We start from the raw sequence: 24,131 nt of genomic DNA on the forward strand, positions 1-24,131 counted from the left end.
TGCATCGAAATTAGCGGAACTGAAACTGATTGCCGACCTTACAGATTCGATTGAAATAGTCTTATAGGATGGCTATAAAAGAAAATAAACATCAAAGACGACGGAGCATAGGTTTGGAAAGGGTAGTTTTGTTGTCATCGTCGGAGTGCATTTCGCTTGTTGCCTTTCTGGCCATTCTTCGTTATTAAGTTACTAAAGTAGTTAAATCATTTGGTAAATTACGACAGTTCTGCATATGTGCACACACATAAATGCACACATACATATACATTATATATGTACTGTATATACACGACGTACCACTCTGCTTAGATAGGACATTGTCTCGGGGTATCTATCTATCTATCTATCTATCTCTCCCGCCTTTAAGTGAACGAAATTCTAAATCAGATGACACGCCGACAGTTTAACATCGACAGCTGATTTAAACCTATCTATACCCCCTTACGTGGATGAATTGGTGTAAGACATAATAAAAGTAGTTCTGAAATAGCATGCAGAACTTTCAAAGAGCCAGTATCACTTCATCGGCAACTAACAATGAACGGGTGTTTGTAACAAAACGATTAATTAAAAACGGAAAGCGACAAGTAACAGCCGATCAAAAATGTCTGGCATTGTCAAAGAATGCGACACAATTTTAACGAGATTACCATAACGGACGATCTATAAATTAAGATTACAGGTACTTCATTAGGTACGTATTCTTGATAAAATCTAATGAAAAATATGTATGAATCACCGTTTTTAAAGTATTAAATGATTTTTTTTCTAACTGTACAGTGTGACTTTAAGGAGGTAGTTTAATAAGAAATGAAGCTCACGTTGTCACGATGACATCACTCACTGGCTCTTTTTGGATGGCAGAGTCTTTCGTAGGATGCAGCAAGGTTTGCTAGGGCTTGGCGTGAAGGGTGGACAGGAGGAATATGCATGACGCTCGGCCAGGAAGTGCCGTAGGATTCTCCTCTGCTTAGACATATTCCGAAAGAGTGCTCTGCCAATTACGTGGTTTAAGGCCGAGTGATGATATTAATTGAAGGGGGTGCCGCAGCATCCACAGGATCGCAGGACTAGTTAAACGGGCTTAGATTTCGGAGTAAAGAAGAGCACGCACACAAATACGCTCACACACTGCTTTTCAAATTGCTGTGCTTGAAATGGGTGAGGATTATAGCGTCGATTCCTTAGCAGTAAAGGGGATTCGTGTTGTTTTCTAAATAGAATATAGTCGATGTTCAAAATAACTCCTGAAAACAGAGTAAATGAACGGCGACTCCACAGAGTGGACTTTTAACTGAATGGGAGATGGCTGACATTTGAACACGCGAAAAGGATAATGCAATTACGGCACGTTCCTTAACAGGAAGGCGGATTTTCAGCTATATATTTAGATCTGTATAATACAATAATAGTAATTATTTTATAATCCAGGATAGTCCTCTTAAACATGACGAGAATAGTTGTTCGACAGAGGATTATATGAAATCGTCTTCCTCTGTGGTGAGTGAATGATATTTTCCTTAATTTTCATGTGTATTCTTTATTTCTTTTGCCTTGCATGCGTTGTCATGCATTTTCTCCCCTTTTTACATGCATGCGTATGCACACAGTATTTCTGCTCGGCATAGTAAAGAAAATTAACTCTTTACTGTCAAATGTTGTTTAAATGCCTGTTAGTGACGAAATGTTTTGAAACATTTAGTCTCAGCAAAAGGTTATAAAACAGAGGGTTCATGGCCCGTACCCGTGCCCATTTCTGCTTTCAATCCGCATGGCTCTTATTATTTCAGTATGTGTTGATAGTTTAAGTGCCTTGAGGCTGCAGACGCAGAAGCGATTTCCGTCCACCACTCCAGCACGGTGCTCGGCTTCTGCGCATGCATCTTTTTGCTTGTGTAGGTGTAGGTGTGTTAATGCGAGTGCTTTGGGGTTTCGTTATTGCTCGCGTCTCATTGCAAACCCTCGTGTTATAGGCTCGGTGAGTGCAGTGACCTTTGATGCATAACCAACCAGCGAAGAGTGGCATAGTCAAAATTCATGGGATCTGCATCCAGCCGTGATCCCTCACCGCCCCCTCAGCCCCCTCGTATCCCGCTAAATCGAAATTGACGAATCCGAGTTTAAGGTTACCGTTACAATTAATAATTAAACCACAACAATTTAGCGGCCGCTCAGTCCATACATGCATGTGCGAGTGGGTGGGCGTCTGCGTGCGCTAACTGTCATAGCTGGGGGCAATGCATGCATGCTTGCTGTGCTTGAAAATAAATGAGGTACTTAACTTGTGTTAAAATGTTCATGCTATCCAAAAAGACAAATCATTTAAAAAGTCAGTGTTGGAATGTCCGCCTAAACAAGGGGGCGTTTAATGTGTTTTCTTTCTCTTGGTTCTTCTAAGGTACGAATCTCATGTGAGGATATACGGGACGTTTGTTCACGCTACCCAGGTGTAATCTGCGTAAACATCTCAACCAAATTCAGGAGATCTTCACCTCAAGGGCAATGGATGAGTTTGAACACCCGTGATTGGAGGCCTCTTTCTTGAGACACGTCTGCCCCTCTCTAGCACTGATCTTTAATTTTTGAAAGAAGTAGAGGACTGTTTCTGTTATTCCGTTCCCTTGTGGATTTTTACTCCTGTAGTCGCAGTAATGTTGTCTGCCCCCAAGTGACATGTACAGTGGACAATTCAATGCGGGTACAGTCTGAGGAGCTATCCAAGGCGCTGTGGTGCTGATGTGGCACTGAGAGACGAGCATGGCTGCAGGAAAGTTACTTCTTTATGCCGGCCTTTCTTTAGCCCTCTGTGCCCTGGGCATGTTGGCAGTGGCAATTTGCTCCGATCACTGGTACGAAACGGACGCGAGGAGATACAGAGAGCGCTGCAAAAACTACAGCAGTCGGCGGAACGACCCGGGATTTATCTACATTCCCAACAACAGCCTGCCGCTACGGGCGAGCCGGTCCAGACTGGACCGCTGGGAGGAGAAGCTCTTGCTGGCGAGGCAGCGCAGGCAGCTGTACGCGATCAGCGCCGCCGACGACTGCCCCCGGCAGTATAATTCCACCAACATGGGACTGTGGAGTAAGTGCCATCGTTTGGGATTTGACCAAGACATGGAAAACCTTATTGCCAAAGGTAGGACATGGCTGGAAAGTGACGTTTTCACTGCTTCTTTCTTATACGCCTCGGCTCGCACTAGTTTTTATGTTATCTTGGGCATAAATCCCCCTGCACATCATTCTCTTGCTGAATGTTTGATTGACGAGTTGTGATGAATGAGTGATTTAGTGAACAAACGTGTTGAATAATCACGTTTAAGACGGCCAATACCGAGGCATCGTTAAAGGTAATTCATTTAAGTCGCGAAAGTGTAACTTTATACGACGGTATTAACAATGTTGTGTTCGTAATTGTGCTCTGTTTCAGGTTTCCACATTAGCCTGATGTTCTTACACCTCTGACTGACTGACAGACTGATTAATAATTTAAAATCGATCCTGTCCCTATATTGGGGACAACATTTCATTTCTAAATTGGATTTGGATAATATGTTAGGCTAGACATTGTTTCTAGAGATTACGTACTTTTCCAGTTAAATAAGAAATATTAAGATAATATGCAGGATAAAGTCCAGCAATAATCTACTTATTGCTCTTTCACTAGCCAACATTTTCCACCTATCCCCGACCCGCATGAAGTCTGCTGCAACAGATGGCACCAGTGGCACACCTTTTTCATGTAATCTGATTTATTATGGCGCCAGAATACCTTTTGTATGATTAAAAGTTGAGACAACACCAAGTACAACCTCAAGGCCAGTGACCTTGTAGTTTTGTGTATTAGGTAGGGTGACACTGTTTTTGGTTGTTAATTACTTGTGATCACACAGCTATTCTACTCTACAGTTTACCTAAAAAGTATAAGGCTCGCTTTCATCTGTTTAAAAGACAAAACATGCAATTGACTGATGCAAAAAGTGTAAGCCACTTTTCATACTGTTCTGTATTTTGCCATGCATTATTCATTTTAAATAAATTACTCTTTTCCTCATTATGCAATATTCAAGCATAAGGACACACAAGCTTTGCAGTCTGCCAGTTCTCTTTTGTAGCTTGAAATATATATTTTAAAATGTAACAATATATTTAAAGATCTGTCCCGTATAATGCAATTACCCCATCGAAATCTATAATATTTGATGACTGGATTGTATTTACATTCCAATTTCTGGTGTACATAAAACTGAAACATTTTAACCTGCAGTTTTTCTCCCATTTATGTTTACATCATGGAGAACAGTTTTAGTTTAGTTTAGTTTTTTTTTTTTTTGGATGAACTGCTGTTATAAGTATATGTTTAAGATTTGATGCAAATGAAATCAACGATAGAGTTTTGCAGAAAGTATCTGTAAAACCCCCCAGAGTCAAACATTTCTCCGTGCTTCACTGGCAAACTGCCCTTTAGAGGAGTTTACATCAAGTTGTTGAAAAAGGAGACATATAACAGCATGCAGAATGTAAGCAGAAAAGGTTATTCTTATTTGACTTATTTTCAGTTTTTGTGGGAAACAGAAAAAGCCAAAAGAATGGTTGTGTGTTCTGTATATGATTCACAATATGTACTGTAGCTGAATATTATTAACCTTCAGCAAATGCAAGGTCTGGTTTAATGATGTTGATCATTTATAATGTGACAAAACTTTTTCATGTACAATATAAAGCATCCCTATTATTACCAGGCTCTTGGCACAGTGCATTATTTATGTGCATAATACACTTTAAAAATGAAAAAAAAAAGCTCTAGATGCATGCAAGTATCAGTATTAAGGCATGTAATTAACTGTTTTATGTCAGCAATTCATAAAGCATTTACAGTACATGCAATATGATAATATAGGTAAGCTTTGGCTAAAGCAAGTTTGTAAAGAAGATGAACAGGAATGATCCCCAGCTTTGCAGTTCTCTGAGAAAATAAATCAAGGGCCCACAAGCCTCAGGGAAAGGCAACGTGAAAGTCAAGGTCTAGCTGACCTGTAGGCATCTATGGTAATGCATAGGATATTAGTGGGATCTTACAATAGACTGATGCTGGTTCTATCGCCAGTGACACAGTTTGTCACTAGTGAAGCTCTATATCCATTCATGCTGAAGACCCATTTGAAAGCTAAGAGACTGACTTGGTCAACATTAAAGTTGTAAAAGGTTTGATTACAAGACATTAAACACCTTCATTCTATTTCTCTTTTTTAGTACCAGCTGGTCATTTAAGAGTATCGACAATAATGCAATACAGACAGCTGCACCATACATTTTAACAAGGGCATCTTATAATACAGAAAAGGGTTTCAGCCACGGGTTAACTCCATGAAGCTCATGATTTGCAATATGATTATTTGTAGATTGATGGCACCCTATGAATACAAGCTTTACTTGCTACAGAATTTTTATGTGTTTGTTATAAAAAAAACCTGCATCTTATGACTGAGGTGTGTACTCAAACCAATGGCATTAATGAGATCTCTGCAGTAAACAGGGGCAGAGCCATTCACCACTTTATGCCACCACATGATTCACTAATCTTAATCGGATGCAGGACTTAAAATTAGAGGTATATAATTATGCTTTGCAGGCACTGTGTGGTAATGATTTTTGCTTATGAAATTGTTTATCATCAAAAGGATAGTAATTAAGTGACAACCTGACAGTGAAGCATTTCAGCAGTAAATTCAACCTAATAGAAATTAAATAATTTTTCTATACTCCTGTTATTATATTTTTCTTCTTTTTGTTTAACCTATCTTTTATTGTATTAATTGTTAATGTTCTGATGTCAATATTTTTTGTCACCATTTTTCATAGAGTTTCTGCCATTTTATGTGTTTGATGCCAGCAAAGCAACGCTCATTGCCGGTTATCACATGGGCGGGTATGTTACAGTATGTCCTCACATAATAGATGTTTGAGGTGGTGACACACTGCAGTCTTCATCCTTGTGAGATGAAAAAGAACAGTACCTTGTAAATTCATATAGTAGGAGTTCTTACTGCCAGGTCTTTTGGCTCTGTCTTTCTAATCACAAGTTTTGGCTCTTGAACTTATTTTGATGCTTGAGATAAAAAGGACTTCTGTGCACAGATCCCTGCCTGTCATTTGAATGGTCTTTTGCTGGTTGCCTTGACAGCCCATCATCCCTCTGGGCTTAATTGCTAAATTCATCACAATCATAGTCCACCTGTTTGCATAACAATTCCACATGTTAAAAACATTATTTAATTTTTGTATTACTTCTGAGCTGAAGAAAGCAGCTGCTCCACTTTGAGCTTAATGCTAGACATACATTTCCTTTGAATTCTGCTAAGTTAAGTTCAAGCCCTTAGAATTATGATTAATAATAATATTGTTTTCTGGGGTGTCATGGAGGTACAGTGGTTATAACTTAGATGTGTTCCATTTTGTTTGGCAGCTTGACCCAGTAACGGCATGTTTAGATTTTTATGTGAATGGCGTCCTCCCTAGGTTTGCATGCTGCCTTGCAATCAGTGCTGCTTGGAAATGGAAACTGATGGGCCGATATTGTCTTACTGTTTTTTAAATTACTGTTATCTAAAAGAAATTCGGTTATTTTTGAATTTACAGACAAGCTGCTTAAACATATCTACTACTTCTTCTGACTAAAGCAGTTGAGTAATTGTTAGAAACATCATTAGGTTTTAATGGTAAATTAGCTATGTTACCTGATAGGTAACAGAATATTGAAAATATTTGATACTTCTTACCTGACATAAAGTCATGCTTCTCAAACTCTGTTATTTTGAAGTGCATTGCTCGCCTCCTGTTTTCATTTTGACTACCACCAATGGTAAATGGGCCCCCATTGCCCACTGTAAAAATTACATTAGTATTCTTGTAATTACTGTCTTTGAAGGTGACAATCAGTGTTCCTCCTATGCCTTTCCTTAGTATGCTCATATGGATCAACCTCTTTTGTCCAGCTCTTATGGTCTCAATCACGTTTGACAGGACAACGAAAGTGAAAGTGATCAATCAGACCCAAGCCAAAGTGGCCAATCAGATTGCTCGGACCAGACACACACACACACAAACAGTAGGGTTTTGAATGTCATTAACATATACCTTAAAATGACATCTAATGGAAACATAAGGAAAGAAAAGGAATTTAGTACCAGCATCCTGTAGGTAGCAATTACCATGGTTAGACTTTTGCAGATATTGAAAACAACTTTAACAAATATTTCCAAGTATCAATAAAAATATAAAGGCATAAATAACCAACAAAGGTAAAAACCAAATTCCCTAATAGTCAAAACTTGAACTATCAGCATAGACAAACACAATTATAGTAATTAAGGGCCTAAACTTGTTATTTTTAAAAAAACAATTGAATAAAAAATAATAAATATAAGTAAGTAGATATGATAACATTTTAGGATTTGAACATATATTTAGCTGTATAATTACCTTCTTATTTTGTAACTTGGCTTGTTCACAGTTCTGTTTAATTTAGCATACTCTGAATTTCATTTAGCCCTGTAATGAATTTCTTTTATGGCTATGTAGATCTGCTATTTTATGATTTGCTTAGGCTCCATGAAAGTCAAAACTCAGGTTTTACTCCAGATCTAAGCTTCAAGACTCCAGTGAGGCTTTGAAACCCAAATCAGCCTTGGTCCAAACTTGAGAAGCAGGCTTGCAGCCTTCACAGACCATAAAGGGATATAAACCACAAAACTTAAAAGGGAAAAGCCTAAGCAAAAAGAATGAAAATGGTACTCATTTATATCTGAAAATTTATTTAGCAAATCTATACTAATAAAAGGCAAAGCCCTCACTGACTCACTCACTGACTGACTTATCACTAATTCTCCAACTTCCCGTGTAGATAGAAGGCTGAAATTTGGCAGGCTTATTCTTTACAGCTTAATTACAAAAGCTAAGCAGGTTTCATTTTCATTCGAAATTCTACACGTAACGGTCATAATTGAATTCTACTTACGTACATATATACGTCCATAGCCTGCAGCTCGGTCGCCGTGTGAGGCGGCATTGCATCCCCATCAGCACGCCTCCCACGTAGTTGGCTGCCTGCCTATATTGCGTCCCCCATCCCCACACCTCCCATGTAATTGACTGCTTGTCCATATAAGGCCGTCCGTTGCTCCGGTCTCTTCATTCCCTTCTTTGCTTCGCCACGGTATTCACATCTCCCTGCTGATAACTGCAGCCTTTTTATTTAATCTATGGCTTCTCCGCTGTTTTATTGTTCGTTTATTACGATGCAAAGTTATCGATGAAGCCGGTTGTATGCTTACAATACTTGACAGATGCCGAATGTCACTTCAACACAAGTCTTGCAAATACTAACGTAATTGAAACAAACCATGAAACTCAAACCGATTATGACAGCAGCAATCCAAGCTGTGAGAAAACAGTAAAAAGGAGGCGTGCCTGACGTCATGGTACATTTTCTGATACAGCTAGACAGAAAGAACTTCGTGACGCTGCCGCCAAATACTCGCAGAAAAATCCACAAGTTAATAGAAACGCTGTTGCTAAATACTCACAGAAAAATCCCCAAATTAATAGAGACACTACCGCTAAATATTCACAGGCAAATCCACAAGTTAATACCGGGAATGCCTGTTAAATATCTTAGATTCACGAGTAGTGATTTGGGTAGTAAGATGTCTATCGAGGTGATCAAAATCGATCAAAGAACTGTCACTTACTGAGTGGTTTCCATGCCCGGAGATGCCGTCTGCCTTTTCCATTCTCTGTGTTACATATTGCACGGCCATATCAGGCTCACTCTTGATATCCGGAGGAACATTGTGTCTTATGTATTGAATGACTGGGACAGGTTCAAGGTGTGGACTGATGACGGTACAGGAGATAATTATACTACACAGGAGCACTAGAAGAGTGAAATGCTTAAGCCCTTCACCTATGGTTCTGCATGTGAGTTGATGGCTGCCGCTGAATTGTTCGGTTGTTGCTTTCAAGTCTACTGAAATGGCCAAATATTTTACACCTTTGGAGAACCGCAAATAGCTCTTAAACATGTGCGAAGTGGGCGAAGTCTAAGTTGGGTTTTTCTTCTGGTGGATTGTGGAAGGGGGAGAAAAGGCATTAGTACCATTCATTAACCCCTGGCTCTGTATCTTATTCCCAGTTAAGCCCTTAAGACTGCCTTCCATGCGCATGTATCTGACATCCAATTTACAAAATCAAATTCTCTCATAACAATGTTATTCCACTCTGGCACAAGGAATTCAAGTCCCCATGTAGATTCCAACTCAACAACTTAATTATGGATTCATAAGAGGGCGAATAAACTTGTGGTGACCCGCTAAGGCCACACGGCTTCACAAACTTAACAGTAGCCTACTGAACGTAACATTTACTCTAATGATCAATCATGTTTCTAATAGAAATATTGCAAGCTTCATTGTTCAATGCTTTTGCATTATAAGGAAATACATTTTTTTTTAATCTTGTAACAATGTGTCACTTGATTTATCATAGTGCAGATTAGAAAATCTCAAAAAGGCAAAATGTCAAGTTTTAGCTATGCTAGAAGAGAATACTCTGATGTGATTCAGATTTTTTTGAAATATCACAGCCTTTCAGAAAAGGTACTGCTGGGAATCTGAGTTTGATTTTGATGTTAAAATTTGATTCATTCCAGGTACATTACATTTTTTTCTTTTAATTAACAGTTTCTCTCAGGTTTTTGTTAGGACCTCAAGCCACATTGGATGGGTCCATACTGTCTACAGAGTTATTTGTTACAATTTGGAGTCACAAGCGTAATGATCCACTAGTACATCACCATCACCACTTCCTGGGCACTGTTTCATGTTGTATTTGATGCTGTTCAACTACTCGTTTTGACTGGGGGGCTTGGGGGCTGAACAATTGTCCATGATATTAATGGAATGTGATAACATAGCAGAATCCTCACATCCCATTAAATTACCCTTTTCATTTGAAATGGTTGAGGTTCCCTGTGTGCCTCATTCAAATGTCTTCCTCAAACTTCTTCTCCCACAGGCTTACTCAGATGAGCGTAAAATTATAAAGCAATGTTTTGAATTAAAACCTGGGCAACACTAGGAAACACAGCTACTACTAATAATATTTTATTTGTATAGCATGTTTCCCATGCTGGAAATGCTTAAAGCTACCAAATAAAATAACAAAATCAGTGAAGCATTCACCTTTCATCTCTTTTTTTCATAAAGCATATTGGGTTTGTATGCATCTTTGAAGCTGCCAAATTCTGCATAATCTCCATCTGTGAGACTTCACTAAATAAAAAAATGTCAAAACAAATGTCGCTGAAAGAATTGGTGTACAGAACCTAGAATGCTCAGCTTATTAGTGAATCAATCTTGACTTGTATGTAGTCAACAAGTAGCAGTGGCATGCTTACTGTATGTGTCAGACACAATTATGAAATATTTATTTTATTAAAAGTACTCTGAAATGTACTGAAGACATGATAAATTAATTAATCTGGCTAGCCTACTATCTAGTTTGATTTCTTGCATGGGGTCACAGGAGACAAAGTCTAATTATGGAGGATTGTTAACCAGAGAGAAGATATTAATGAATGGAATATCAGTACATAGCAGGATATTGTTTGTATTTATTATTTTTTCACGAAATTGTAGTAAAATGCCATTTTCTCAGGGTGTATTTAGCATAGCACTCTAATAGTAGAGAGCAGGTACTTGTTATGCATTTTATCTTTCTTTCTTTGACCGACAGAATAATAAAAAGCCTCTTACTACAGTGTGAGTGTCCTACCCGCCTGCTTCTTTCTGTTTGGGTATGTAAATCACAGCTTTTAGACATATCAAGAATTTACTTAAGCTAGCAATATTATAATGATGCAGTCAAGATCAAACTCTAATTTACTTCATCAATCAATGGTTTATGTAGATAATCTTATGGTCAAGACCTCAGTCACAACTTAGACAAAATTCTAGTCTGGCGTGTACATTGTAGGTATAAATTATGAAAGAGTGACATTGGTAACAGAAGAGTGAACAGCTTATCCAGCCATCCATTTTCTGAGCCTACTTATTCAGGGCAGAGTTGCGCTGCAGCTTGGGCCTACCTCAGCAAGCAGTGGGTGCAGGCAGGAACAACCCCTGGACTGGGCACCTTATATATCTTAAGCAGCAAACTGCAAAACAAAACAAAGAAACAAGCAATAAAGGTAGAAAATATTTAACTGTGTTAAATATATGCTACAATACACTATTATGTGGCATAATAAACACAGCTAGAAAGAAACAAAACAGAAAAAAACAAAAAAAGACAACAATGTTCCCTTCAAACAAAACTTGACTATGGTTGACAGTGTGTATGTCGCTATAGATGAAACCATTTAGAAAGGCTTCAATAACCGGACGTATTATAGTAATAAATAAACACCTCATGCAGTGTTATAATTATGAAGAAGACTAAGCACAAAGACAGTCTGCTGGAATATTGCTTAACACTGCTGGCCATTGCATCTAGCGCACTGCATCAAGCATGTTTGACAATCTTATTTTACAATATGACAAATACAAACTTCTCCTACGAGTTCATTCATTGATTTTCTAACCCGTTTAGTCCTGAACAGAGTTGTCGGGGTCTGCTGGAGTCTATCCCAGCTAGTGCAGGGCACAAGGCAGGAATAAACAATGGATAGGGCTCCAGTCCATCACAAGGTGAACACACACACACACCCCTAACAGTCCAAAGTACCACCAAGCACACACCATGGCCTATTTAGGATCGCCAATTCACCTAACCTGCATTTACTTTGGACTGTGGGAGGAAGTCCATGTAGACACAGAATGAACATGCAAACTCCAGGCAGGGAGGACCCAGAATGTGAGCCGTGGTCTCCTTACTGTGAGGAAGCAGCACTACCACTGCACCGCCGAAAACCAAACGCATGCAATGAAATGCTACAGATACATAGTATGCTTTTTATACTTAGGGTGCCAGTTGAAGTTTTTTTTTTTTTTTTTGCCAATTACTGTGAAAGTATAAAGTCTGTTAATATCAGTGGTTAATTTGATTTTTAAAGTTGCTGGCACATCTCAGGCTGAAAAGCTAATTATGTGAACAATTTTGGCAAAATGTTTATATATGTATAAACTTCTCAGATTTCACGTTAATGCTAATTGTTTTGTCTAATTAGTAAGATATCGGAGTATGGTGATTACTGTTATCAAGTTATTACTATTTACAGAAAATGCTAATTAGAACATATAATCTTATTTGCTTCAGCATTTGGCTGATCACCACTTTATAAGATATGTATAAATCAAGAGTTCTTAGTTGAGTTTTGCAGGACCCCTGCAGCTGCCAATGTTTGTTCCAACCGGGTTCACAATCAGTGAATTATTTCAACTTTAATTGATCTCATTTTTTAATTAGCTTGACATTTTTCTTCTCTTATTCTTATATTTATAAGAAATTTATTACTGTTTATATTTTTGCTATAGCTTTAAATGGCTAACTCTTTTGGCATTCTGTTAATATACTGTGGAATTTTCTCCCTTAATTCTTTATAATTTATGATTAACAGCGGGCTAAGTAGGAACCATTGCAAATGATACTGAATGCTGAAGGCTGTAGCTTCAGTTTCAGACTAGTGTCAATGGCATAGCATGCTCTTACGTAAATAATGACTTAAATACCCAAAACACCTAGAAACGTGGAGTAGAAATCATGATGAAGATGATGGCAAAAATACTAAATTATCCCAATATAATTTTAATTTCCCCGTGGGGACAATAAAGTATTTATCTATCTATCTATCTATCTATCTATCTATCTATCTATCTATCTATCTATCTATCTATCTATCTATCTATCTATCTATCTATCTATCTATATTTTAATGTCTTTAAGGAATACTCCACCCAAAAATTATATTTTTGTTTATACATTATTTACACCATGTACTTTGTAGTAGTGGCTGAGAAAAAAATGTAATCTTTTCATGCAAACTGGAGAGAAAAAAAGTTTATGATATAATTAAAGCCATTAGTGACCAATGCTGTACAACACCAAAAGATGTGGAAATTCTCCATTGAAGAAAGAAAAAAAAAAAGCTCAAGTTACTCATGCGACATGATCCAAATGTCTGCTATGCAGTTGTGTGCTCAAAACGTACAGAACTCATGTTTTTGTGGTAAAATCCACTCTTCAATGTACTGTTTAGGATGTGTGGTGACTATTCTGAAAGTAAATAATCAAAAATGGTTTATCAGAAAAAAACACGCGTTCTGCACTTTTTGAGTATACAACTGGAAAACTGATGTGTAGATTATGTGTCACGTGTACCGTGATTGTTTTTTTTTCTCTTTTCCATTGATCTTTTCACATCATTTGCCATTGTATGGCATTGGTTACTATTGAGAGATTAAAATTTTTTCTCAGCCACCGATACCCCATATAATTTGTAAGTAACACATTAAACATATTTGTTTGGGGTTGAATATTCCTTTAAAGACATCTACAAGTTAATGATATTTTTTGCTCATTTCTGATTGTCAGTATAGTCCATGCAGTCATCTCAATATATTATTGAATAAAAATACTTTAAATTTTGTTCCTTAAAGCTTACCAATGAAAGTACATCATTTGATTTCATTCTGATTTAAAGTTGCTTTGTACAAAAACGACACACTGATACAGAGCAGCCAAAGCCAGGAATGATTATCATAAACATCATTAATTCCTTTAATTTCTTTTTGGATGTTACTTCTTCCAGTTGAAGATAACTGAAATGAATGCAGCAAGGAAAGAAAAGTACCCAAGTTCTTACCAGACTAAAATATAAAACTGGCTCTCTGTGTAAGAATATTCCAGAAGATTTATCCCATGCTAGTATTCGTTTATTTCTATCATTCCTGTAATGCAAGGCTGACTAGGTATTTGTGTGACAAAATTTGAATGATTGACTCACAGACTTTGCGAGATGGTCCTACTTGGGGATCAGATAGCAGTGTGATGTTTACATCATTGTTTTTTATGTACGTTGATTTAATAATTTATGCTTTACTTTATTCTGCCATTACTTGAATACAATTCTTGTTGGTAAATGATGCTGGTATAATTCATGTCTTGGTTTAAAGAGATATGCCTTGATACATCTACTTTTTTAAGACAGGAGATGCCCTACAGTAAAAATCTGTTATTCTGTGATATACAAGTTGTCTGTCTTGTACTTGAAAGTTAGGAAAAAGAATTAAGAAGAAATGTGTCAATATAAATAGTGCAGCAATTCCTAGTGCTGTGTTCTGAAAACCCAGAAGTCTCATAACTGTAGGGCTTTTTCAGTACAGAAATCATAAACAGAGTTTTTTTGGTCTTATATCAGGTGCAATGTTAGTTATATTAAATAATGTTTGTTTTATTTTTACTTTGATGCATATAAAATGTTTGTATTAAATATGAAGTGCTTCCAGTCTTCACAGTAATGCAGTGGTAGTGCTGCTGCCTCGTAGTAAGGGTGTCTGAGATTCATGTCCCAGCTTCCCTTGTGGTGTTTGCATGTTCACCCCCATCAAAATGGGTTTCTTCTGGACACTCTTGTTTCCTTCCACAGTTCAAAGACATGCAGGTTAGGTGGATTAGTGATGCTAAATTGGCCCTACTCTGAGTGAGTGTGTGTGTGTGTATGGAGTTCAATATTGGTACATGTCCATGGATTCTTCCTATCTTCCACCCAATACTTTTTAGGAAAGGTTCCAGTTGTCCAACAACCCTGCCCTGCAGAAGTGAGTTAAAAAAAGCAATAGAAAGATGGATAAATAAGTTTTTTTTTTTTTTTATAAAAATAGTTTTTAAATGTATACTTAGGGAAAAACGCACATATGAAAAACCAAAACTTTTTAAACTCTGGTTTGTAATGAACTTATTATTAACTTGATGTTAAGATTATGTTTTATCTTGCTAATTTATTTTGAAATTACTGGACATTTTTGTGATGTTATTTTTATGTTGTACTCACATAACCATTTTGTTTGATATTTTACTGTTTTGCAATGGTTTCATGGGCACCAGCATATTTGTTGTCGCTAGTCTTATGGTTTATTATAAAAGATGGCAGACCACACATTTGTGTGTCTGAATTCTGGATTGAAATCCTACAAAACAAATACACCAATATTAGTGAGAGAAAGGCTATTTCGTTTGCATTAGAATATTTTCAGACTACAGGTTGTTGCTGACATTGTGTTTGGTTTGGTTTTGGTTTTGCTCTTTGGTTTTTCTGTATTATTATGCTTAAACATTTGCCTGCCTAATGGTGGGTCTATTGCTTTTCCCGTACGACAGTTCTCAATAACTTGTTGGTACTTACCTTGGATAAGATTTTATTTCACAATAGGACTAGTGCTGCCTCCAGTGATGGATCCTGCTTTGCACCCAAGCCTGCTGTCAAAGGACACTCTTGACTGTTTGAATCAGAGTGTTCAAGAAATAGGCAAATGGATTTCAAGTAACAATAGGCAATAAAAGTTATTCTTGTTTATTAATGAGAAACACTATTTATATATTCCTTAAACTACTTGTAAATTCAGTACTAATTATTACTGTGGCCCAATTTAAATTAAACACCTCAATTCTCTCTGTTCTGGAAGAGTGCATGACAAGCTAACATTTTTAGTTTGTTCCTTATATAGCAATGCTTATATTAACCAGCTACTAATTAAGATCAGCGGATTTTCACCCTAAATGACTCAGTCAGTGATTGGTAAATTAGCTGATCTGAAAAAAGAAAAAACAAAAAAAGCCTGATCCTGTTTTTCAAAGCTTTAGGGTAGTTTAGTTGTTGTGCACCTTTACATGAGGTATTATAGTACTTGAGCACTTGCACATGTCATTTTGTTGCCAAATGTCCTGTAAACAGTCAGACTTTTGGAGAGAGTTAAGGCCGGAATGGTAGCTTTTACATGAAATAAAAGTGGAGCAATAAACTGAGAAAATGGAATCTGAGGGGTCATGTTGTGCAGGGAGAGGGACAGGAAAGTGTAAGAAAAGAGAGGTGTGTCTTTGGCAGGAATTAAAACAGAATGAGTTCAGACCTTTTCATTTTGTCCTGAAATTTAAAGGGAGACTCCCTGTCTGAGTGTGGACGGTGAGCTCGTGTCTGGTAAAGCAGCTTACATTTTTAATTAGAAAAATAAAAGATGAAGAATTTGCTTTTGCTGCTTAGTAAATAATAGGCTTGGTAGCTTAAGAGGTAAATGTGTCGCTTTTATGTATAAACTTGTTAAGTATACCAGCCTTGTATCTTCTTAATTTTCTTTTTCTTCTGTGGAATGTGTATTATGGGTAAATGCTTTTGTACATGGCTTATTCATTTAAAAATATGTTTTAAGGATTTTTCAATTTATTTTAATGTTTTATATGGTCACTGAATGATAAGACTCCAGACTTTAACCTTGTTAATAAAAAATGAACAGGTAATACCAGTGGTCTGCAGTTTAATTATAAAAATACATTAATACTGAACAATGGTTGGTTATGCAGGAGCTTAGTGGGGAAAAAATTAAAGAATAAGCAATACAAATAGGAATCGGCCAATTCTAGTAACCTGTGGTGAGCTGGCACCCTGCCCGGGATTTGTTCCTGCCTTGCACCCTGTGCTGGCTGGGATTGGCTCCAGCACCCCCCCATGCCCCTTAGTGGGTTGGAAAATGACTGAATGACTGACAATTCTAGTAACATAAAATTGGTGATTGGCATCAGCACTAAACAAACCTGTCCTTAGCCTATCTATCTATCTATCTATCTATCTATCTATCTATCTATCTATCTATCTATCTATCTATCTATCTAACTGTCGGTCTATCTGATCATATTATACTTAAACATTCTTCAGGATATTATATTCTGAAAAGTATTAAAGATTAAAGTCTTGTGGTTATTATTTTTTATCCAATCACTTCCTTAATTGGAGGCTAATTCCTACTATTAGGTTAGACTTTTTCTTACTTAATCATGCCGGTTCCTCTTCTTTTGTTCCATTTGTTAATACCCATAGCAGAAGTGTACTTCGGATTTGGGGGTAGTGTATAGGATTGCCCCCTCAAAACACTGTCATCACTGGCAGATTCAAATGTACATTTTTTCCTCTTGATTGTATGGTTTCCTACCACAAATCTGTAGACATGCTGTAAGGTTAATTGTTTACAGTAAAGTACACAATGTAAAGTGCTAAGAATGTCTGTATTGCTTTAATATACTGTACAATAATAATGATACATTTTCAATATAACACCTTTCCCATGCTCAAGGCGCTTATAAGCTGACATTTCATCCATCTACTCTCTTAACCCGCATTTTCCATTACAGGAAGCTCTCCTGGCACCACTAGGCAAACAACAGATACAAACTTTGGGTGGAATATCACTGGCATCCAGTTTCTCCTGAACATTCATTAGTGTCAAGGCTTTCTCTCCCTGCAAATATAACCATGGAAAGCTGCTAGTCAGAAATGTACAGAAAGAGGAAACTGAGTAAAGTGCATGTATTTCATGGAAACAAATAAACTATAGAAACGCTACAAGATGTCACTTACAGAGGAACAGACAGAAATAAACTAGATTTTGCCCTTTAGGATTTATTCTTAGTTGCATGGTGGTCTGCTTAAGCACTGACAGAGACAGAAAAATATTTAGGAGAAAAACTGTAATCAGCAAGTTAGAATAAAAAGAACAATAAGAAATGACAATAAAATGAGTCCAGTAGACCATAGGTTATGGCTAAGAACTTATCTTTTCTAAGGCCCTTGCCAAAGTACCGTAAACTATATCCTCTGTGTAATCGAGACAATACAGAACAAGAGCAGAAACAAGCCAGAAAGCTAAGGCAAGTTTATATTTTTGTGTTTAATGATCAAAATATAAATCTTTGGTGAACAAAAGTGCTCTGTAAGGTGCTAGTTATCTAAAAAAAGTATAGGGAATCTGTAGCTTCAAGGAAATGTTTATGAATTTGATGTAACAGATAATTAAAAAGATTATTGTGTTTCAATTCAGTTCAGTTTACTGTGTGCAGGCGCAGAGTGCTGTGACGAGTTCTCAGGTGAAATGCAAATGCAAACTTTACCAACTCCTAATTACTTAATGAGTACATATAAAGACTAATGTTTGTTTAAACAGACAGAAAAACAAAATAGTTTCAAACTGATTAGCATAAACAGAGCCCAGCAATATTTGTCTGTGTATTAAATTGTAAAACTCCTTGGTTGTAGACGTTTAAACACAGGTATGTTTGAATTAAATAAATGAAAAAATGAATGTGACCTAACCCAGCTATCTACAGGGAACCACAGATGTCATTCATTTTATTAATATCTTTAAAACAATAGAGGAATATTTTTAAAAAACTTCTTATGCTGTACGATTTTCAACTTCTTTTTGAATACGATATATTAATTGTCAGATGTCCTCTATTAAAAAGTGCAGATTACATCTTAAGCAATTAGAGGCATCAAAACAATGCTGGAAACGAACAAGATCATTTGTGTTTGAAGTAACAGGACTGTCTACGGGGCTTAAATCAGAGACAAAACAGTCTGCTTTCAGGGCGTTGTCACAGATGGTTCACTCAGGATCCTGACTATGCTGAGGATGCCAGCCATGCTTGATAAGCATCGATTCCCATGTCAAAGGGCTTTAAGAATGGCTGTGAACAGGAGATTTTTTTTCTCTGTATTCTTTGACATGACTTGGAAAGAACATCTAACAAAAATCAAAAACCAGGCCCCTAAAGACTAAAAGAAGAAATTCCTACTTTTTAAGCTGACATATTGTTCAACACAGACATGCAAGCGTTCAGACATACAGTACAGCACATAGATAAGGCATAGCCTGTAAAAGCAGCAGCATATCTTTGAGTTTTTAGACATTTCTTTCCTCAAGGGACTTCTTGTAGACTTTCACAGAAGCTGTAATCACCACTTCTTTAAATATATTCCTCATCTGGTATACTAGCAAATTGTATTCTCCATGGTAACCGTCTTGACATCACTGACTGCAAATTAATGGCCAAAGACAGTGAGAATGAGGCTTTAACTGGAAAACTTGCTATCTTTAAAAACAGACTTTTTTACCTACAAAAGTAGAGTCACAGCTTTTATCAGCATGGGCTTGTGTGTGATGTACAGTCAAGTGAAAAAGTGAGTGCACCCTCTTTCAATTCTGTGACTTTGTGTATATGACACATTACCGACAGTCCCCTAGTGCTAGAATTAAATAAATGTAATGTCATGTGACACACAGCAAATGACAGGTTTTAGTTTGTCATTTTATACCATTTGCTGCGGAATGTCTTATCTTACTGCTTTCTATTGTCGTCTGCTGGGAATGTCTTTGCCAGATTAGCAAGTTGCTTTGTGCCATTGCTACTACACATCAGCTTAGTTCTTTCATGCCCTTCTTTTCTGATAAAGTCTGGGAAGTTTCTTTTCCACGTGCTGGGAATTCCATTTAGTTGTTGAAGAAGTTTGCAAGTTCAAGTGGTACATCCATACTCCTGGATTTAGAAAAATGGCATGTAACTCCTCGAACAACACCATCACTTTATTGTTCCTTCCATAGCACTTAATTATGTAACCCTGCAGTGTTGCTGAACTTTGCTCTTGGGGTGTGTTGAAGAGGGTTTTATTACGTCAGCAGATACTGTTTGTTTGTAGTTTTAAGTTTTCCACCTGTCACTAATAAGACCTACTTTAGAGACAGGCAAAAAAAGAAATGAATAAACTTATGATTTGCATCTTACTTGAAAATTCCACAGAACCTGTTTTTGAGGATTTTAATATCAGGTCTGTTTTTTTTTTTTTTTAAATAATTTGCTGCTATGATAGTAATTGGAAGCTGTGTATGAATAGCTCATTTTTTTATGGTATATATGCATCATTCCACTGGGATGAGGTGTTTGCATTAATAAGGCGTGGTTGATGTCTTGTCCAGTTTGCAGACTCTTATGTCCGTACCATTGGAACTAGGCTGCCACCTCCAGGCCCCATCATGTAAGGTGCCACAGAAACATTAGTATTGACACTAAGTGCAACAGAGCGAATGCTGTAGGGAAAAGTAGTACAGACCCCTCAAAATGCAAGACGGTTGGGTTGGATGACCCTTATCAATTACAAGTAGGCCGAGTTTGTTCTTGACTTGTCTATCCCAAACCTTTGACTCTTGCACTTTTTTAGTCTCAATTTCCAGCCTGTTCTTGAGATGCAGCTACAGTCTGCAGCTTCGCTTGTGGTCACTGTCAGGATAAACTAAGGTTGACTGCACCGATAGATAACAGTACTTCCTCTCTTCTCTTATCTTTAAATCCCAGGAAACTTATTAAAAAAAGGTCCAATGTGTAGCAGAGAAGCAAGTTCAAAAGTGTATTCACTCTCTATAAAATAACATTCACTAAATTAATAAATGTTCCAAAAGAAAATAAGCAAAGCAAGTGGATGTGACAATATGACCTTGATGAATAACAGCTGTTCTTCCTAGGAGTCTTGGCATCCAATATGCCTAGATAGCAGGTGTCTCTTTCATTGTTGTGTTGCACTTCTGAGCTGATAAGTCTTTGATCCAGTGTTGTCTCCGGATATTGATAGACGTGTAGAGACAAACAAATGCTGGCATGTTCCCCTTGGATCAATGGGTATTGGAACTCCTTTCTTGTGCTCTGGCCATATGCCTCTGGACCAATCTTGTTTAGGCACAACCTATGCTCTTGAACCTTCTACCAATTGGTGTCCTACCTGTGTTTGTGGCCTGAGTGTTTTTCTTCGACTTGAAGATCCCAAAACTGTGGTTACATGTTTAACTTTACACAAAGCCATGTTCTTGTTTTAACTTGTTCTGACCTGTTGTGCCTTGAGCAGAACAAGCAAGCAAATTCCTATTATAAAACTGACAAATTACAATACAAAGTTTTCTTTAAACCTTAGTTTTTCCCTGTACATATTTTCACACCTATAAGAATGCATGTAAAATCACCTGTTATCAATATTAAAGGACATGTGGCAATCAATTTTCCAAAGTCCATTTCAATCAAAACAGCCAGGAGGCAGAAGAAGGAGTCATGGAGTTGGACACCTCGAGTATTTATTTCAGGACAAAACAATGCAGAACAAAAAGGTGTTACATTAGAAGTTAGCCCAGTCAGCCACGTGACATTAAGGATTCCTGTTATTTGTGGTATCCTGTTATAGTGGGCAGGAGTTTGGGATATTGCCTGACCCTTTAATTGCGAACAGGGGCTCAGCATGATACCCCAGAAAATGTTATTGGGATGTTCTTGGAAATGGTTTTTGGGCAACGCTTAAGAGCCTCTTTAACACAGCATATAAGTGTTTGAATCGGGAAAAGAGTTATGGGCAGAAGAAAGAGAGGAAAAGGTGGAAGTTAACATAGAAGAAGGCCTAAACATTGGTGAGAGAAAGTAGAATCAGTCACTGTATCCAACCAGTAGGGCACAAAATCCAAGTATAGGCAGGCCCAGATTAGCTTTATTTCAGTTTATTTTTTGTACCTTGTGTTTCAAAATTTTCAACTAATTACTGGCTTTATTTTGGGCACTGATATTATTTCCATTTGAGTAAGCCTCAAGAACATCCTCTAATCACAGGAGACAAGCTTCTTTTAAGAATGCAGGAGAAAAAATGAACAATAAAGTGGAAAACATGCTAAATCATAAAATGTAATAGTTAACTTCTTAAAATGCTAAAGTTTTCAAAGTAATTTGTAGCTCTTGTATTGTGACTTTAGAGAATGTCATATTAAACTGAAGACTGGTCATTTTTTTACACCTGAATTCTCATTGTTGAATTAATTATTTACATATTTCATTTAGAATAAAAGACGGTTTCTCAGTTTTCATAATCTATATGAAAGGCAAAATGAGCATACATTGTAGGAAATGAATGGTAATGATTTATTAGATCCTCACGTAAAATGACAATACAGATAGTAATGTTATGCATCATTCATTGAGAAGTGCTGATTTTATTGAAATTAAAATGAATTCACATCATAGATCATTAAAACCAGATTACACAGACCTGGATCACAGAACCAAATACTCTATCTTGGTAACATCTCTCAAAGAACATCAGTACTCTACATTATACCACATCTACTGTATTTACAGCCGACATACAGTAGATATCATGAAAAGAGCCAACCTTAGATAATGACTTTTTCATTGCAGGACAGTGGTGCAATGATTAGCATTGCCTCCTCATGGTGCCAAGGCCCTTGGCACAATTTCTAGCCTCATAATGGCTGTGTGGAGTCTGTACATTTGCATCTTCCTTCTGTCAGTGTGGATTTTCATTGGTGACTCTAGTTTGTCGTATGAAGAGCTGACCTGGATGGGTGAAGATTGCAACGGAGAGAGCACTACCAGAATGGCCCCAAATTCCACAGATGACTTCAACAAGAGAGTAAGTGATAGAAACAGTGGGAGAAAAGGACAAAGAGAGAGGGGGAGAAGGCGTTGGTTAGAACACAGGGTCTGCTGAGGATAATATGACCTGCATCTGTACTGGATTATCAGGAAATGGAATATGCATGGTCAGATATACAAAAGAGTGAGTGAGTGAGTGAGTATAGGGTGGGTGGTTGGTTTCTGGGTAAGATGTCAAAGGCTGAAAGTCCCTCCTGGGTCAGTTGTTTGACACATGAGACTGTTAGCTGGAGAACCTCAATATTAATGACCCTTTTAGGAGTGATTCCAGGAAGACCAGGCAGATGGCCAGTGCTCTGTCCTTGACATTGTGCACAGTCCTATGTGTGAATATAATCTAACAGTGCTGATTTTCTAGAACACTTCATGAACACCTGGAGGAGTCCTAATCTGAGGTCCCTAGAGAGCATGCAAGGCTGCCTCTGACTTGAATCAGAAAGTAATTCTAGTTTTTGCCTGAACTGTAATGTCTAAAGGTATCTCAATGGACACATAAATTCAACTAAGGAGTTGGAGTGAAGGTTCAGATGGAGTAAAGAAGAGTCCATAGTCTACAGAAAGGTGTCTCTGTGTGTGTGTATGAGATAGTCAAACCGAGAAAGGAGCTGTGATGTGACATGCTTAGATGTACTTTTAAGCTGTGTAAGTATATAACTCAATCCACAGAGCAGAAATATATTCAGAATTTATTGAAACAGGCCCAGAAGAGGTGGTATTTAGTGTTCCCCCTTGTTCAACTGTCCTTTGTGATTAGTTCATTTAATAAAGGAATTTGTTTAGGTGCATTCCCATATAATGCAAAAAGCACCCACTGTGAGTTACTTGTCTGTCTGTTTGCTGGTGTGTCCACATGAAACAACTCTGCTCCTAGTGGACAGATTTGGTTGCAGTTTGGCACACTTATTCTTTAAGGAAATTTGTTGTGAAAGTTCCAAATTTTTTTCAAATATCTCAGATAGACAGTGCTGCACAAATTTGTGAAATTATTTTCCATTAAAAAGATTTAGTGAATTTGTGAACTATTCATTCATTCATTTATTTTCTGCTGCTTGTCTGGCACTGGGACATGGGGGCTCGTACATCCTTTTCCCGAGCCACACTTGCCAACTCATACTGTTGGATTTCAGGGTGTTCCCAGGTTATCTAGGAAATATAATCCTCCCAATGAGCTCTGGGTCTTCCCCGGAATTTCCTCCTAGCTGATCGTGCCTGTAACACCTTACCTGGGAGGCGTTTGGGAGAAATCTGTATCAGTTGCCCTGAATCACCTCAGTTGTCTCCTCTCGATGCGGAGGGTCAGCGGTTCTGCTTCAATCCTCTTCCATATGTTAGTGCTTCTGACCCTATCACTAAGGGAGAGCTCAGCCACCCTGCGGAGAAAGCTAATTTCGGTCCAATTTGTAAACTAATCTATATTAAAACAGGGAAATGTTCAGGGTGACCACAATTATGGATCAGATTACTGTTTCAAAACTACCTAGAGAGAGTTCATCTTTTACTTGTCCAACAGCTTCTTCTGATGACAAAACAGATACCTGGTACAATTTAGTGTGGAAGAAAAGAATTTGAATACAGATACCCCTCACTGGAATGCCCAGATTTAA

General features: G+C 37.4%; 1 protein-coding gene across 3 annotated transcripts in view; it reads left to right on the forward strand.

Moving 5' to 3' along the window:
* Positions 1 to 852: 852 nt before the first annotated feature.
* Positions 853 to 24,131, forward strand: part of tmem178b (transmembrane protein 178B) — a 716,562-nt gene continuing 693,283 nt past the window's right edge. The window contains exons 1-2 of one of the 3 annotated variants that reach the window (XM_039769470.1): positions 853 to 890; positions 2,402 to 3,142. In XM_039769470.1, coding sequence (XP_039625404.1) covers positions 2,761 to 3,142 — 382 coding nt within the window. In that variant the 5' untranslated portion in view covers positions 853 to 890; positions 2,402 to 2,760. Of the gene's footprint in view, positions 1,504 to 2,172; positions 2,277 to 2,401; positions 3,143 to 24,131 lie in introns of those variants that run through there. The other 2 variants (XM_039769469.1, XM_039769471.1) reach the window with 2 other exon arrangements.

This window comes from Polypterus senegalus, chromosome 11 (assembly GCF_016835505.1).
Source record: "Polypterus senegalus isolate Bchr_013 chromosome 11, ASM1683550v1, whole genome shotgun sequence".
Classification (NCBI taxonomy): Eukaryota; Metazoa; Chordata; class Cladistia; order Polypteriformes; family Polypteridae; genus Polypterus; species Polypterus senegalus.